General features: G+C 54.2%; 1 protein-coding gene across 17 annotated transcripts in view; it reads left to right on the forward strand.

Moving 5' to 3' along the window:
* LOC121447572 (kinesin-like protein KIF1A) overlaps positions 1 to 17,113 on the forward strand; it is a 90,159-nt gene that overhangs the window by 62,035 nt on the left and 11,011 nt on the right. For 5 of the 17 annotated variants that reach the window (XM_041650892.1, XM_041650893.1, XM_041650901.1 and 2 more), the window contains 12 exons: positions 557 to 642; positions 1,473 to 1,611; positions 1,711 to 1,882; positions 2,046 to 2,136; positions 2,511 to 2,629; positions 3,316 to 3,371; positions 4,141 to 4,249; positions 4,672 to 4,738; positions 4,837 to 4,921; positions 6,995 to 7,100; positions 9,279 to 9,305; positions 16,323 to 16,346. In XM_041650892.1, the coding sequence (XP_041506826.1) occupies positions 557 to 642; positions 1,473 to 1,611; positions 1,711 to 1,882; positions 2,046 to 2,136; positions 2,511 to 2,629; positions 3,316 to 3,371; positions 4,141 to 4,249; positions 4,672 to 4,738; positions 4,837 to 4,921; positions 6,995 to 7,100; positions 9,279 to 9,305; positions 16,323 to 16,346 (1,081 nt within the window). The remainder of the gene's footprint in view (positions 1 to 556; positions 643 to 1,472; positions 1,612 to 1,710; positions 1,883 to 2,045; positions 2,137 to 2,510; positions 2,630 to 3,315; positions 3,372 to 4,140; positions 4,250 to 4,671; positions 4,739 to 4,836; positions 4,922 to 6,994; positions 7,101 to 9,278; positions 9,306 to 16,322; positions 16,347 to 17,113) is intronic. The other 12 variants (XM_041650894.1, XM_041650903.1, XM_041650898.1 and 9 more) reach the window with 3 other exon arrangements.

A 17,113-nucleotide genomic window follows, 5' to 3' on the forward strand; every position in this document is an offset into this window, starting at 1 on the left:
GGGGTCCCCAGATCTTCTATGGAGACAACTGGATTTTAGCATGTTTGGGGTCATAACTAATATCTCCCCATCTGTGGTAATGAAAGAAAGGAATTTAGGAAAAACACAGTCTTGTCACCCCTGCCCGGCCCTGTGGCCATGGGTTGGGGTCAGCTCATCCATTGAGCCCCGTTGGGGCTGGTCCTGGCTATCAGATACAGTTGGCTGACTGGGTGGTGGCAAAGGAGTAGCCACACTGCTGGAGGTGACATAGTAGGGCCCATGAGCTCTGAAGAGGGTGGTGGAGAGGTGGCAGGAGCCTGTTGTTCTCCCTGAGCACCTGGGACAGGCAGGTCGGACGGACAGGGTGGGGCTTTGTGGGGTCCCCGAGGCAGCACAGGCTGGTGGTTAGTATGGTGACTCCTGAGCTGCGGGTGGTGATGTTGGCTGCTCAGGGCAGCTAAAAATCTGGTACCTGGTTCCTATACCCTCTCCACGGTCCCAGGGCCATTTGGTCTGGCTCTGTCCACTATGGAAACTAGTTGGCCAATAGACCCCCTGCTTATTCCTCTTGCAGCTGATGAAGAGGCTCCAGATTATGGCTCAGGGGTCCGTCAGTCAGGGACTGCTAAAATCTCCTTTGACGACCAGCATTTTGAAAAGGTATTATGAAGACTTGCCTTGTATATTCCCTTTTCCACATAACCCTAGGCAATAAGGGTTTCCTGGCAGGGATCCATGGGCGTGGAGTCTTTTCTCTCTCCCCGAGTGCTGTGCCTGTCCCATCCCTTGCTGTCTAAAACACACAAATGTCCCTTCCCCAGTTTGTCAGGACCCACTTGGCCCAATCATCTTCCCGAGTTTCCCACAGCAAGGCATAGAGATGGTGAGTAGAGGCAGCTTTTTAGAATAGGCACCCCCATTCTCTCTCCTCGGGGTTCCCATAGCATACTATATTTTCTACCATCCTTCTTCCTGCTTTCCCTCAAACCTGTGAGAATGAGAGCAACCCCGTTGAGACCACCCTCTGACCCCCACAGAAAAGACTATCTGAGGAGATGGTAGAGGGGTTAAATCCATCCAGTGCCCCTCTCCAGCCACACTTACTTAGATACCTGGCTTAAGATCTCAGCCTGAGGATGTCCAGTATGGAAGAACTGCCTGTGACCTGCCCCCAGGAAGGCCCTGGTGCCCTGGGGGTAGAACTAAAGGCCAGGAATGGTTCCTGGTTCCCTTTCCTATGTCTCAGGCACTGAGGCAGGTGGTGTGTTCCTCTCGGACAGTTCACACCTCAGCTCATCTAAACCAGAGAGTCAAGGTGGGCTGCTCATGGCAGTGGGAGGAGAGGCCTAGACAGGTGGGTGCTTCGTATAGGCGTCAGTGGCAAGGCTGGCTCAGGACCCTAGGGACCCAGGTCCCGGTGCACAGATCTCTAGTCTGTGACAGCTTAGCCATCTGCCTCCTGGGCTTTCTCTAACTCTGTGTTCTCACAGTTCCAGTCTGAGTCCTGCCCTGTGGTGGGGATGTCCCGCTCAGGGACCTCCCAGGAGGAGCTGCGCATTGTAGAAGGCCAGGGCCAGGGTGCTGACTCCGGGCCTTCAGCTGATGAGGTCAACAACAACACCTGCTCAGGTAGGCACGGTCTCACTGTGTGCTGCACAGATGTGTGGGAGCAGGGCTTGAAGCGCCTGGAACCTAGAGGCCCTGTCCCTCTGCCCTGGCTCCCAACAGCTGTGACTCCTGAAGGCCTCCTGGACAGCCCTGAGAAGACTGGAGCCCTGGAGGGACCCCTGGACACAGCCCTGGACCACCTCCGCCTAGGCAGCACCTTCACCTTCCGGGTGACAGTCCTGCAGGCGTCCAGTATCTCTGCTGAATATGCCGACATCTTCTGCCAGTTCAAGTGAGCCTGTTGTCTGCACCCTGGGCTGCTGGAAAGGAGGATGCTCTCCTGAGGGGCGCGCAGCCCACATAGGCTGTGGGCCATGCAGCCTCATGTGATACCCAGTGAGACCACAGGTCCTTGCTGCAAGTCCTTGCTTCAAGTTCCTCTTCTTGATCCACAGCTTTATCCACCGCCACGATGAGGCCTTCTCCACTGAGCCCCTGAAGAACACTGGCAGGGGACCCCCTCTTGGATTCTACCATGTCCAAAATGTAGGTCCTGGCCCTTATCCCAACACCAAGGGTGTTCCCTTCCTAAGCATGAGTTTCCCTTCCAATCCGTTCTTTCTCCTCTGAATGGACTGTCCTGGGGCCTGTCTGGCACCAGGTTGTAGAACCTCCAGTGCCATGCTGGGATACTGACGTACAGCTAGGTAGCAGGGGAATCTGTGATGTTTAAAATTGGAGCCTGGGGTCAGAAGAGAGGCCCTGAAAGCGTCTCAAAATGAGCCCTGGGCAGACACGGGCACCAGATCCAGGGATGTCATGGCTAGAACTGGTGCAGAGGGCTGGGCCAAGAGTACTGTGTTTTCATGGACACAGAACATTTTCAGATATGATCCATCCTTTCCCTCCTCTCCTTCTAGATTGCGGTGGAGGTGACCAAGTCCTTCATTGAGTACATCAAGAGCCAGCCCATTGTGTTTGAGGTCTTCGGCCACTACCAGCAGCACCCATTCCCACCTCTTTGCAAGGACGTGCTCAGGTCATCTACCTAGGTCGCCCAAGTGTCCCATGTACCTCTAATGTCCTCTCCTTAGCTTCCCGGCATAGTCAGAGCATGGGCCGTGCCTGCCGCTGCCCTTTGGGACCACTGTTGTCAGTACCTGACCATCAGCCAAGCATGGGAGTCTTCCAGGGAATAGGCCAGGCTTTGCTGCCTGCTGGCTACTTCTAGGAAGGGAACTGCTGTCTGATCCCCCCCCCCCAGTATTTGGGGAGAGGGGACAGAGGGAAGTCTCAGGAGGTGGGGGTGTGAGGTTAAGGGACCTGTAAGCCATCGCACCATGGGTCCAGGAGATGGAACGGGAATGGCAGCCACCCTGAGGTCTGGAAATGTGTTGACAGGCCTTTGCTCCTCTCCAATGCTATCTCTCGTCAGCTGAGCAGACCGCACAGCTGAGGGATGCCCAGGGTATGGGAATAGAAGAGGGAAGAAGCAGAGATTATTTGGGGCACTGAGTCCCTGGGGCCTTGTGGAGCCTCTGAGGTGGTATCTAAGCCCCTAAGGGTTCCTCTTCGCCTATCTAAGCATGTACAGAGACCTGGGTTCTTCCTGGGTCTGATGGGACAGGAAACTAAGGGACACATGAATGGGCTTCTGATCAGGCTGCCCTGCCCCAGGACTTAGCCACCAGCCTAGGTCTGCTCACTCTGACTTTTCCTCCACAGCCCCCTGAGGCCCTCACGTCGCCACTTCCCCCGGGTCATGCCACTATCCAAGCCAGGTAGGTGAGGTTCTCCTGAGTCCAGGGGCCCGGGCAGTGAGGGCCCTCACTATGGGTGAAAGTGTGGTTGAACCCCGCTGTGGGTGTAATGGTCTTTCAGGCTGCAGCTGATACAGCAGATGTCTTCTGGCCTGAGGAGTAGATAGTTTTCGGCTTTGTGCTCACCAGCCTGTCCGCAAGGGAGACATTTAGACCCAGTGACAGGTGGCATAATGAACACTCAGCAGGGGCTCAGTGGAGGAAGGGCCCAGCGCAGGGGCTGTGGACAGACATGGTTGGGCCCAGGAATACAGGGATGGGGTGGGGTGGGTAGAAGCGGTCAGGGGGTAGACATGTTGGAGAGCCAGCAGGGCTGAGTTTAGGGCATCCCAGGCAAGTTGTGGGTGCTTGGCAAGACATACTTGGATTGATACATTTTGCTGTGTCCAAGTGTAGATCAGGTAACAGTCCAGGCAGAGGAGTCCTATACATTGGGAGGAACTCTGAGCAAGTGTCTCTGCTGCCCTAGCGGTACGTGGAGTCTCTAACCACCACCCTCACACCCACGTGTGTAAGGCCACATGCTCCTACTTGGGTGTAGAGAGCGTAAGTGTCCACACATCTGAGACCAGTACCAGGTTTCTCATGCCTGACCATGCAGAGCTGGGGGTGACCTGGCCATGGGTAGACCAGTTGGGTACCTTTGTCTGGGCAATCGTTGCCCGTGCAGCCTTTGCTGCTCTCCCCTTTGAGTGCCCCATCACACGACATTGCTTTCTTGTCTTCCTAGTGCCCGCCACTAAGCTCAGCACGATGACACGGCCTTCCCCAGGTCCCTGCCACTGCAAGTATGACCTGCTGGTCTACTTCGAGATCTGCGAACTGGAAGCCAATGGCGAGTGAGTGGCTACCCGGAGTGCCCATGTTGGGTGCCAGCTTAGAGCCTAAGAGTCCGTAAATAAAGAGGAGAAGGGCACCAGGAATGGTGTTCTGAATGCAGCTGAGAATCCACAGTGGCTAACATGGGAAAAGAGGGCCAGGGAACCCTGAGCTGGTGTCGGGAGGCCTGGAACCAGGTTCTCCTTGAGTGTCCCAGTCTTGAGGCATGGAGCACAGAAGTCCTGATACAGCTGTGCCCAGGTCATTGGATATATAGATTTCTGACTTTTAAGGTACATGGGAAAATATGAGAAAATACGGGAGCTGTTATAGACCTGCTCTCCTGAAGGGGTTTTCAGCCCTGCCGACTCTGGGACCAGGTCTCATGCTGTGGGTGGGCTGGAGGAGGGGCTTTGTATCTCACCACCACCATCTTTTCCAGTTACATCCCTGCTGTGGTAGACCACCGTGGCGGCATGCCCTGCATGGGGACCTTCCTTCTCCACCAGGTGGGAAGCCTTCCCTGCCTTCCCCAGAGCTTGCCCTGCCCTGAAATTCCTTGTATCCCCACTGCCACCTGACTGTTCCCTCTCCTGGCATGTTACAGGGCATCCAGAGACGGATAACCGTGACGCTGCTGCATGAGACAGGAAGCCACATCCGCTGGAAGGAAGTGCGAGAGCTGGTTGTGGGTGAGTGCTGCAGACCGGGGTTACCTCAGGAGCAGACAAAACCCTGGGATCTAACCACAGTTCTGTCTTGTGTGGGGGTCTGGCTAGGTCATGAAGTCTTTTTGTGATTCAGCCGATTGCCCAAAAGGGAGAGCCCTGGATCTGCTATAGTCCCAAGTTTCTACCAAATCTGTGTTGCCCTTCCAGGGTTGTTGAAACCACAGTTAAACTTAAAACACTAGGAAACTACCAAGTGTCACAGTTCTGGAAGTCAGGGTGCCAGCAACAAGCATGCTGTCTGGGACTATCTGGGACACTTCAGGGTCCTTCTCTGCTTTGTCTGGTCTTGGGAGGTGGCTGTGATCCTGAGTGTTAGCTTGTGGAAGACTATTCTAGTCCTCGGCATTATAGGGCGGGCTCCGTGTATTTTGATGGTAGGGCTGCCACACTCACCCCGTGATGACTTCTGCTTGGCCAATGCCACTGCTGTGCTTTGGGGCCAGAGCTCTAGCACACCTTGCTAGGGAGGGCAAGAACACTGTCTTTCTCTATGACGTTGTCTTTTGAATTCCCCTTTACCAAGCTGTTCCCTAGACTCTCATTGGGGGACATGGGTAGATACCTATCTCAGTATGTAGCTCCTCTACCCTGGGGCCGAGGTATATCTGGAAGCAGCTCCCAGTCCTGGGTAGGCAGGATCTCAGGACCGGTGTCCTTAAACTGACCTGTCATCCTGGGTCCCCACACACAGGGCTGTGGAGAGTTGGTCTGGGTATGAGGATGGACATTTGGGCTTTACAAGTGTGTGTCAGGGATCAGAAAAAGCATGAAACCTGAGATCAAAGTATCCTATGGGGAGAGTCCAAGCTGAATCCATTCCAAGGCCAAGGTCAGACCTACCACCTGGCTTCTGAACCCAGCTATCGCTGGAGTGGGGCAAGTTCTGCCTATGCTGTCATCTGGTGGTGTCCCATGCCACTATGTCCTCCCCCTCAGATGGACAACCCAGACCGCCTTAAATCTCACCTCTCTTCCTCTAAAAATGCAGACACCAAAAGCTGCCGATTTGGGGTGGCAGTGGGGACTTAAAGGAAGTGAGGGAGATACTACCGTGAAAATTTGGTCCAGTTTAGGTTATTGCTAATCCCCAAGCCTAGCATCCCTAGCATGGGCCTTTTAGGCCCTGTGAAGTGGACACTGTGGAGAAAGGCCATCAAGATGGAGGACTTTGGTGGCCATGAACTCCATATAGGTGGCCCTTTGAGGGATAGAGATGACCCTAACCCAGTCCCCATCTCTCTCTTGTATCCTGCCCAAGTCTTTCCTCAGGCAGAGAGCTCTGTGGAGGTCAATTCCCTAGCATTGAGTATCTGCTCTGGGCAGGCTCTCCTTGCCCTAAACTCCTACTTGCCATGGGTATCCCAAGTACTGGAGAGTTTGGCATCAAGAAAGGACCCTAGATTGTCCCCTCCCAGAATCCTTATGCTGCAGAACTGCAGGGAGCTAGGCAGAATGGCCCAGAATGTGCAGTGGAGGAGAGGCAAGCTGGTCACTCTCTTGCCAGGGCAGAGAACCTATGAGCCAGACGTGGGCTCCTTTACATGAGAAGATATTTGCTTTCAGGCTGAGGAGTTAGGAGATGAAGTGTCTCTCTTGCAGACAGACAGATGGACACCAAAAGCAGGCATCTTCTAGGCCTGGAAAAGTGGTTAGTGCCTAAAGAGAGTATGCACGGACGCTGTGGCTTCTCCCTTTGTTATTATCTTTAAGCATAAAATGGGGTACACTCACCCCTCATCTGGTTTAGGTCTCCTTGTCCCACAAGTAGAAAGGCCTGAGCTTGCTAAGCTAGGCAGCTGAGATCCACCAGAAAGTGTAGAGCTGAAAAACAGAACGCAGCCCCTCTGCTGGAGGGGAGACAGAGGAAGGAGGCATTGGCCATGTCACAGGAACCATCAGGTCCCCAACAGCCTCCCTAGTGCTAACAGTCATGTATGGAATCCACTCATTAACCTGGCTTCTGTCTAGCAGTCTCAGCATACCTGGGCCACTAGCCTTGCCAGGCATGACACCCGGCCACTGCCCTTCCCGCAGGTCGCATCCGAAACACTCCAGAAACTGACGAATCTCTGATCGACCCCAACATCCTGTCCCTCAACATCCTCTCATCGGGATATGTCCACCCAGCCCAGGATGACCGGTGAGTCACAAGGAGGGTGGGAGGATCACAACCCCCGCTGACCGGCTCGCACACAGGTCAACCACACCAGCCTATCATGGCCTCTACTCACCAAGGCACTCATGCCATGGCCAGCGCCAGGCCCACATTCCCTCTTTCTGACACCTAAAGGGACAGAGCAGTGAGTGGTGGCCTGTGGCCTCCGAGTCTCTCTGCTCCCTCAATTGCATGTCCCCCATCTCTGGTTTACACATTCACGTCATCCTGTCTCCTGAGGAGTGTCAGTGTGAGCTTGTCCTGTGCCTGGGGGTTTGTGGGTAGATGATTGGTTGCAGGGGGTGGGAGACTAACATGCAGGCCATGTTTCTGAGAACCACACTGGTAGGAGCAGGTCTGAAGACTCTGGCAGGGAGGATGAGTGGGGATCAAGAAGGCAGTCCAGAGTTGGCAGCTCGAACAGAGGTGTGGCTGCTGGTTACCACTTAACACATGCTTCTTTCCACTTTCCAAACTCCAGAGAGTCTCAACCCCCATCTTCATTTAAACAGTAGAGGGGAAAGGGCCCCCTGAGATGTTCTTGGCAGCCCTGAAGGGTTTGCCAGGGTGCTTGGGTATGACAGAGTCGCACAAAGGCTGCCAAGGGCCAGAGTCATCCTGCAAGAGTCATCATGCCAGGGCGGATGCCCAGCTGGACAAAATTGCCCAGGACACAGTCTCCCAAGGATTTTTAGGTGTTTGGCAGGGGCTGAGCCTCAACACGGGTCTTCCTCAGTGACTCAACCTGACCCAGGGTCAAGGAATCAAAAGCTGACCCAGGAGCTGTAGCTGAGGCTATTTGTTGTAAAACATTTTTTAAGGGTGCAACACCCTTGGAGAAGCACAGGAGGGTCACATCCCTATGAGGGGTTGCATGGACCCAGAGTCCCAGGAGTGGCCTCTGTTCTTCCGACTTCTGCATCCAGAGCTCCTCTTCTGCACAGACACATAGGGAGGGGCCAGAAGAGGTGCTCCCCCAAAGCACCAGAGGCAGCTTCCTGTTGGGTACAGCCAACAGGAGAGGATGGAGACGTGGTGTGCCCATGTGGCTCTAGTCCTCACCCTGCACTTCTGGAGGTGTTCTCTTAGGAAGGTGGTACTATGAGAGCTAGGCTGGAGTTCACGTCGAGAGATAGGAGGGGAGCCAGACTACTGTGTGAGGGGGACCTAGAACTTCCTCTGGTCTTTCATCTCCTCCAGCTCTGCAAATGCACCCTGCTGAGGCCTAATATGGGTGCTGCCCCCTAGTGTCGGCCACTGTGCCTGGGCATGGGAGTTCAGGGCCACAGGCAAGGGTGAGGGCTGGGAGGGCTTGTCTGCCACTGAGTGCTAAGAGGTGCTTTGGGGTCTGGGAGTGGCTTAACCCCCTTGACCCCTGATCACCTACTGCAGGACATTCTGGGAGCCAAGGGGAGGGGTAGGACCAGGAGGTCAGTGGGTAGGTGGGAGCCTTCCTGACTTCCCTTCTAGTTATCTCCTTGTGCTGAAGACCTTATTGCTGGTGTCTTCTTGTCATCCATCCCCCACCAGCCCAGCTATCCTTGACCCTGGCTAGGTAGGGGGCAACTATGAGGCCAAGACTCATTGTTCCTCAGCTGACAGGACGTTGGTTAAACAGGCTCAGGCCTTGCCCTGGACTGACTAGCTTCTGTCCTGTTCCCTGTCCAACCCCACACCTAGGCTGGAGGCCCTGGGTGCCAGGAGGAGGGAAGACAGATGTGGCCCCTCGCTTGGCTCTTGCCCTCGCTGTCCCCGCTGGTGCAACCCCAGCCCTCCCTACCCCAGAAAAGTCTCAGACACGCTCCTTAGCCCATGGCCTCTTCCCCAGAGCCCAATGGGGCCAGCTTCCTGTTCCCTGGATATGGCTGACATCCTAGGAGCCTTTGAGAGCCAGGCTGCTCAGAGATCAGCCACTCCACAGAGGCTGAGGCTTGGGCCTGGCTAGCTCTGCCCAGGGCCTCAGGCTACCATGCGCTTTGCCACATCTGGGCCTCTTCCTGCTCCACGGTCCCTGCTTTGCAGCCCCCCCCCCCCCCCCCGCCCGGCCCTGAACGGGTTAGCCAGCCACAGGCGGCTGCCCCCGCTGCCGCTTGCTGCTGTCCCCTGCTGTTCCACTGCCCACCCACAGCCCTTCACTAACGTGTGGTTGTTTGTGTTTTACAGGCAGTTTCTTGATTCGGACATACCTAGGTACCATTTCTGTCCCTTGGTTTGATTTCAGCCTTTTTCCCTCCCTCCTCCTTTCCTGGTCACCTACACAACCCTAAGATTTTAATTTTTTTTTTTTTTTTTTTTTTTTTTTTAGCTTTTTCAACTCATAACTTGCTCACCTTTCCTTCCTGTTTTCTCCCTCCTTTTAATTTCATTTCCTCGGGATAGCGTTCTGGTTTTATTTTAATTTTCCTCCCCAGCCCCACCTTCCTGGCTGAGTAACTCCCGCCTCCTCTAGCCTTCATTCCTGATTTTGGCTGCTTTTGTAGTTTTCTGCCTCTGTAGACACTGGCCGGCCTCCTGCTCCTCCCACCCCAGCCTTGCCTTTTCTGCTGACCTCTAGCCTGGCCACAGTGGGTGCAGGTTATCTCCCGCATGCAGGCTGGACAACCCGGCTGCTGGGCTGCACCAGCTCACAAGGGCCAGCCAGTTCCTGCAAGGGGCCATAGCAGGCAGAGCCAGGAGCATGGGGAAGGGGCAGACAGGACCCACTGCCAGGAGACTCCGAGCTCCCATGTGCGCCACAGCTGCCCAGGAGCCCTTTTTAGGCCAAGTCAGGAAGAAGGACCTCACTCTAGCCTCACTACCCCAGCCATGGCCTCGGCCTCGGCCTCACTTTCTGGAACTCCACAAGAAGACTCGCAGGCCTTTGAACGTGGCTTATGCCCATTTCAGACTCGCTTACTAGTGCTGAGTAGGGGGGATTGCTGTGGCCTCCTTTTACCTGGTCCGAGGAAGTCCCGGAACACACTGGCCTATGCTGGGACTGTGATCACCGGGAAAGGGCAACCTCCAAGTCCTGCGTCCATATCGGGTACAGGGAGAACTTGGGGCTGTTCTGAATGGGAAGGCCAAGGTGTCACCTTCTGGGCACTTGCAGGACGGTGGCCAGAGCTTCCTGGTGGTTGTCTGTCTCATGGGTCAGCTTTCTTAAAGTCACGAATGCTGCTTAAACCTTTAAGCCGCACTCCCTACATAGAGTTCTAGGACGGAGTGGGCTGTGTCCTTGTCGGGTCACGGCTGTAATGATCAGTGTGGACGGCATTCATTGGCCGTCTTGCCTGGGTACCTGGGAGTGGGGGCCCCAGAAGGAGGATCTATGGGGTTATGGAGCTGTGGTTCTCTGAAGCATATTCCCTGGGCCATGGATGTGGGACACCTGAGTTACTGACTCAGGTCAGTAACTGTGGGCCAAGAGCTGAGTGGACACTCCCTGGAGACCTGGGGCTAAATGAGGCAGAAACCTCATCAAGAGACAATTGAAGTGGTGGCCACACTCAATCAGGGGACATAGCCCTTTCAAGCCTGAGCATTTCTCCCTACCAAGATCAGCTGGGTGGGCTCCAGGAGGAGGTGGCATGTGGGTTGTGGAGGCAAGTGATCTATGCAGGGATGGAATAGAATTGGGCTTCTGTCTGCTGGCAGCCTCTGTGTGTTTGAGAGGTCTTTTTGATGGACTAGATAGCTCTAGCTACGAACATCTAGTGCCTCCTGGGGACTTCTGAATGAGCAAAGAGACACTGGCTCTGTGCAAAGGAGGAAGCTGGTTTCCTTCCCTTTGGTACTTCTTTCTCACAAGCTCTGATTATGCACCTGGGTTTGACCTTGGAGCTGACCCTCCCATTCTAAAAATAAATGTGTTGGTAACAGGCCTGGGCTTGGCCTATTGAGAGAGAAGGAAGGGAGGAAGAAAACAAGGAAGGAAGAAAAGAAGGAAGAGTAGGAAGGAAGAAACGAAGGGCAGAAAGGAAGAATAAACGAAGGAAGAGCAGAAAAGGAAGGAAGGGAGGGAGGGAGGGAGGGAGGGAAGGAGGGAGGGAGTTAGGGAAGGAAGGAAGGAAAGGAAGTCCTTAGGTTGGAACTAAAGCTTCCTCCCAAATCCAGTTCTACAGGACAGGAATCCATCTTGATGGCCAGTAATGCCATCAGGATCATGAAGGGGAAGAGTCTTAACCCATGTGATCCTGGGACCACACAGCTGAGCCTGAGGCAGCCTGATTAAGTCACTTGCTAACTAAAGAGGGACAAGTGCCAGAACTTTCTGGATGTTACTTCTGCCCTGCGGATGGGGAATAATGAGAGCTGTGGGTTGTGCTGTCGTGAATTAGCTGATTCATGCGAAGCTCTCAGTTCAGGCCCAACATGAGTCTCCCATCGTTGCCACTGACAGTGGCATTTGGTGTAAGAATGCAGAGCCCCTAAACAAATTTGTGGTTTGTATCTTAACCGCTGAGGAAACCACACCAAGACACAGTGGGGGACACACAGGGACTCCAGAGAGTTGTAGAATGTTAGCCTGAGTGTTTATCGCTTAATCCTCATCTTAAAAGACACTCAATCTGACCTCTGCCCATCCTGTGCTCCTTCATACCTCACCTGTCCTGAGTCACGGGGTTCCCCTAGATGGGTATAAGGGGCAACAGGTCCTTTTGAAGCGTCCCCAGGAAGTAGAGATACAATTGGATCTTGGCTCTCTTCATCTGCCCAGCTTCAGAACTCATTTTCCCAATGCTCCGAGAGTTCTCTAACCTCCTGGAGAGGGCCAGATGCGGGGTCTCATGGAAACTTATTTTCCTATCTGTCTCCCCTGACGTATTTGTGAGCCCATAGCATTCACTCTTTCAGACGTCCCTCCAGTCCTGTGAACTGTCTTTAGCTTGACATTAGGAACTGTGGGTCCAGAGACCCAAAGCCTATTGGATACTTATTCACCCCATCCCTGCTGCAGTTGGTGATTGAGCAAGCTGTCCTTGCCTTGAGGCCCCGGGGTTGGGGTAAGGGGGTAGCAAAGAACTTTGCATTGGGATTCAGCTCCTGAACCTCCTTGATGAGGGATAGGGGATGGGCACAATGGAGAGACAGCACCAGGAAGAAGAGATTAAACCAGGCTGGGAGTGGAAAGGGGTTCCATGCATACAAAAGGGGAGAGTCAGGCAACTGACCAGGATTTCCCAAAAGGTAGGTCTGGCCAGGGTCCTCTTCCAAGGACAGTGACTCTCCAGACTAGGCCTGGCCATGTGGGCCAGCGAGTCAGAATGAAGGTTGTCTATCAGGTACAGAAGTCATTACCAGCTCAGGTTGCCTCTGCTGGGCTCTGGCCCCAGCCCTTGCCTGATAGATCTTGAAGAGAGTCACACTCTCTTCTGGGTTCATGTATCAGGAAGAGGGTCTCTGCAGCTGCATGCCTCCTATCTGGCCTGCCTGCCATCCCAGCTCCTCAGCCTGCATCCTGGCAGGCTTCAAGCTCAGCAGCACTTCCACCTGTAGGCACCCTCCTCACCTGTTCATCCCGGATCTCCCCTTTCCCTGTCTGTCCCCCTAAGGATGGGGCCCTTGAAGGAGCCACATGTGACCTTGAAGAGTGAGGAAAGTAAGCCAGTATGATCAGGACCCATTCGGAGAAGGTGGAGAGGCACCCTTAACCTGCAGGGTGGGTTTGGAGTTCAGAAGGTGGCTGGTCCAGCCTCCCTAGGATGTTTTTCATGGTAGCCTGGTTGTGATGCTGCCATTTTAGTTCTGGGAGAGGGTCCAGCCGCGTGTGGCCACTGTCCATCCTGGGCCATCAGATCTGGAGCTACGGGTAGAATTTGTGCTTGGCTGTGTGTTGCACCATGTTCAGACCTTTCATACAGGATCTCCAAGGTCAGCTTTGGAACAGTTCCCCTGTTCAATTTGCCATCAGTCATGCCATCAAGCCCCCATGGTGGAAGGAACTGTCCTGTTTGTAGACTGGGAACTTGTGACAGCAGTGAGCCTGTGAAGGGGCTTCCTTGGAGGACCTGGACCTCCCCCACTGGAAACATACTCCTCAGGGCATTTGGATTTTGGGTTGCAGTCGCAGGCCTGGAGTTTTATGTTCAGATCCTCAGGAAATCCCCTTGCACTGATGCCCGCAGTGTTTGCTCTCTGTGACTGGGATACCTTCAAGGCCTCAGAGTCAGGGCGTCGTTCAAACACACTTTGATCACCGTCAGCAGCAGGCAGAGAGCTTCACCCAAGAGTGACGACATTTATTTACAAGTTTGCACGGGAACACGGGTGTCCTAGTAACCCACAGGCTTATTTAGGGAACATGAGCAAGAGGAAGACTCTTTTGTAGAGGTTTTTCTTTTTTTGGACTACATCAGGTGTTTCGAAACAGTGATCTTTAGTCACAATGATCAATCCCGAGAGACGTCAGTAGTAGGTTGGCCAGACACGCTGGGCAGCTATCCATGAGCCAGCACCTGGGCAAGCTCGCGGTTTTGACTGTCTTGTGACAGTCACTGCAGGCAGTTGTGATAAGAAGCCTCCCTTCATGGCTTCCTGGCTTTAGCCTTCATCCGTCATAGCTGACACAAGGGAGTCCATTTCAGTCCGATCTTGTCCTCTGTTCTTCTGCACTACCACAGACGGTAGGAGCTGATGCTCTGTAGAACCTGGTGTGTTCATGAGCTGCCCTCTGGCGGCCGGGCAGGAAGTGCATCTGCCTCCACAAGGACTAGGGAAGTGCATGTTTCTAATTTACAAATGTGTGGTGGCGTGGGATCACTTGGCCAGGTGCCTGCAGCCTGTCTGTGATAACAGTGGTAGACAGAGTGGGTGTCCCACAGAGCCCACTGTCCTCTCTATGGGCAGCCCTTGGATAGTGACGGCAGAACTCACCACATGGTTCATACCCTGCTTGAGCGCTATGCTCACCGTATCATAGGTCTGAATTTGGCTGTCCTGTTCGTAGGCTTCCAAGGGTGGCTGTGTCCCCTTAGAAGAGAAGAGAGCCACACAATAGGCCTCCTGGTGTCCCTCCAGGTCAAGCAAGCCAGTTGGAGGCAAGACATTTCCTAGAGATCCCACCTACTACACCCTCTGACTTTAGAAGGAGTCTTGCTGGCCAGCCTTTCCTTTTGAAGACCCTATGTCACCTGCCCACACTCTGCATGGTACAGATTAGCCATTGCACATCCCTTCCATTGAATGAGGCCCCAGAAATGCTGCACCTATAGGGATGCCAAGGGAGTACGCACAGTAGTCACAGACTCAGGTGGCCCAGAGGGGAAACAGTCAGAGCAGTTGCTGATGCGGCTTGGAGGGACTTTACCTGCCCTAGGTCTGTTTCTTCAGCTGTATTTGGAGGGTCCCCAAGATGATGGGGAAGCGGAGCAGATAGCAGAGGCCATTTGGGCTCAACTGAGGTTCTCTGTTCACAGGAGACACCAGCCAGAGTTTCGGACTCGGTGGTATGGGGTGAGGCTCAAGAATGCACAGGGTAACGAGTTCCCGAGCGGTCCCGGTGTAGGGTCTTGGCTGTTTGGACTGCTCTCATAGTGTGTCTGAGTGGCTGGTCCATTTCCCAACACTCTAGGAAACTATCTGAGGTTGGGTGACTAGGAGAAGCAGGGTGTTTGGGCTCAGAGTTCTGGTCCACTGTGGGTTGGTGGACTTGCATCTGGAGAAAGCCTCTTGTTGCAGAGTTATAGAGTGACGCGGAGTCCTCATGCGACCAGGAGCAAGAGGTTCATGTTTTGCTCTGTCTCCTCTTAGCCATCAGAGTTCAGCCATGGAGAGCCCCTGGCCACCGTATCATGTCTAGAGGCCGAATCTCTAGACACCATCTTCCACCCTGCGGATGCCTCACAATAGGGCACACATTTTGATCCAGGAATTCTGGGGTCCCCCATTTCCAAACTATTGGCTAAATGTCAGCCTGTAAGGAATGAGAGGTTGTGTGGAAGAGATCCAGGCTTCCCCTGGGGTACCTGATACCCAGTGATCCAACTGAATCCTGAATTCCATGTGGAGTAAGGGTCCACTGCACCTCCACGGGCCTCCCCATTGTCCTTTTCTTGGGCTTTCCTATGCAGGACACCTCAGCTTCTCTGACTTCTATTTTTCTGCCTTATTGTTGATGGTAATAGATTATGGGTCCCACCTAATGGCCTGCATGTTTGGTGGAAGTCCCTCTTCTTCCCCTGAACCACCCCCAACTTGCCCGCCCTCAGCAGAGGTCTCAAGGACACTGGGAAGCTCCAGACCCTCCAATCCTTGGGGCAACACAGTCTATGTCCCATGACCTAAGTCATGGCTGGTGGAAAATAAAGGCTGGCCACAAGGCCCTATGTGTGTAGCCCCCAGAGGACAGCAGGTGACCTCCAAGGCAAGGGACCGAGCATCACTTGGGAGTAACTTGCAAGAAGACTCATGACTGCTGATGTTGGAGCCTGTTCTGGTTGGCCACCTGGCTGATATAGGATGGGGCAGTGTCTGAAAAGGCCAGTCCTGCTACAGAAAATGGTCCAAACGGAGTCACGCCTGCCTCAGATAGACATCTGCTGGCCAGGCCTTCAAGAGATAGCCCAGTTTGCTGGGGTTTGCAGCATCCTCCACCGATCCACTCAAGGGCCACCGTTTTGTTTTCTCTTACTTGGGCCTGGGTTAAGGTGGTTAATTTAGGCCCAGCTGGCAGGGCACCCCAGATAAGCTCCGAGACCCCACTAGCCTGGCCAGATTCATTCCTCTAGGTTTTTCACTCAGGTTTGAGAAACAAGGACAGGCCTGGGGCTCAGTCCTTGTGGGGGAACCCAGGCTGGGGAAGCCATACTTTTTACACACACACACACACACACACACACACACACACACAGACACACACCACATTCAGAAGCTGCAGGCCACTTCAGAGACTTTGAAGGCAAAGAATAGTAGATGCAGGTGCAAGGTCCAAGCAAGCCGTGACAGTGATGGTCCTACCCTGGCATCGTTGTAATGGTGACCCTGGCTCTAAGATGCCCCCATTCCAACCCTCATGCTCTCCTGACCCCCATGTTAGCTCCTTGGTTCTGAAGGGCACCATGACCCTTGTGGTCATAGCTGGAAATGGTTTCATAAAGCTGATGGGGCATCTGTGGGGCTGGGCTGGGTCTCCAGGGGGCCCCTCAGCAGCTGTGCTGGCCATGGAAGGCCTGTTCTGACGTCTCACTCTTTTCTGTGTGTGTGCGTGTGTCCTGGCTGCGCCCTTAGCGTTTCCTTCGGAAATGACACTAGGTACAGGCACCATTCTCTCCTGCCCTCGCTTGCTCCACCCCCTCTACTCTTTCCCTTCCCCCTTTTCCTCCAGTGCTGCCTGCTCTTTGCCCTGTTCTGGTTGCCCGCTGTCTCCTCTTGCCTTAGACCTCTCCTTAGTGATACGTGTCTTACAGTGGCCCTGCCCAGCCTGCTTTGTCCCATGCCCCTGACCCGTTGACCCCATATCCTATTCCCCGGACAGTGTCGTACAGGAAGAAAGGCAGCAACAGTCAGACTCTCACATGGCCAGGCATCTCAGGGAGCCTGCCGGTGTCCTTGAACAGCCTGGCCATGAGGTGGTAGGAGAGTGTGCTGCCGCCTGGGCTGTGAACTGTGTGTTAGCGAGGATGCTTGGATCGGATGGGGCTGTGGAGTGGCCATGCTGTGAACCGAGGCAAATCTTCTCCCTGGAAGCCCTGGAGATTTATGTTAGGATAAATAGTATAGATACTGTCCCACGACAGCCATCTTTCTGAGAAGGAGCCTATGGGGATTGTGGTGCAGGGGTCTCTATGGTAGAGGCAAAGTCCTGGGCTCCTGGTAGCCACCTTGAGCCATCCTGGGCAAATCTGAGCCCTAATGACCCCCAGCTGGAGATAGGGACAGAGGAAAGAGCCATGGTTGCTATTCCCATGGACCTGCTCTCAGGACCCCAAGGGATGCTGTTCACAGGCCACCATTTCCACTCCAGGCATCCTCCCCAGAGCCTTCCCCAGGCAGCACGAGTCTCCATAGAAAGGGGTGGG

This window comes from Microtus oregoni, unplaced genomic scaffold (assembly GCF_018167655.1).
Source record: "Microtus oregoni isolate MIOR12 unplaced genomic scaffold, Mior012 000004F_ref0000308, whole genome shotgun sequence".
Lineage (NCBI taxonomy): Eukaryota > Metazoa > Chordata > Mammalia > Rodentia > Cricetidae > Microtus > Microtus oregoni.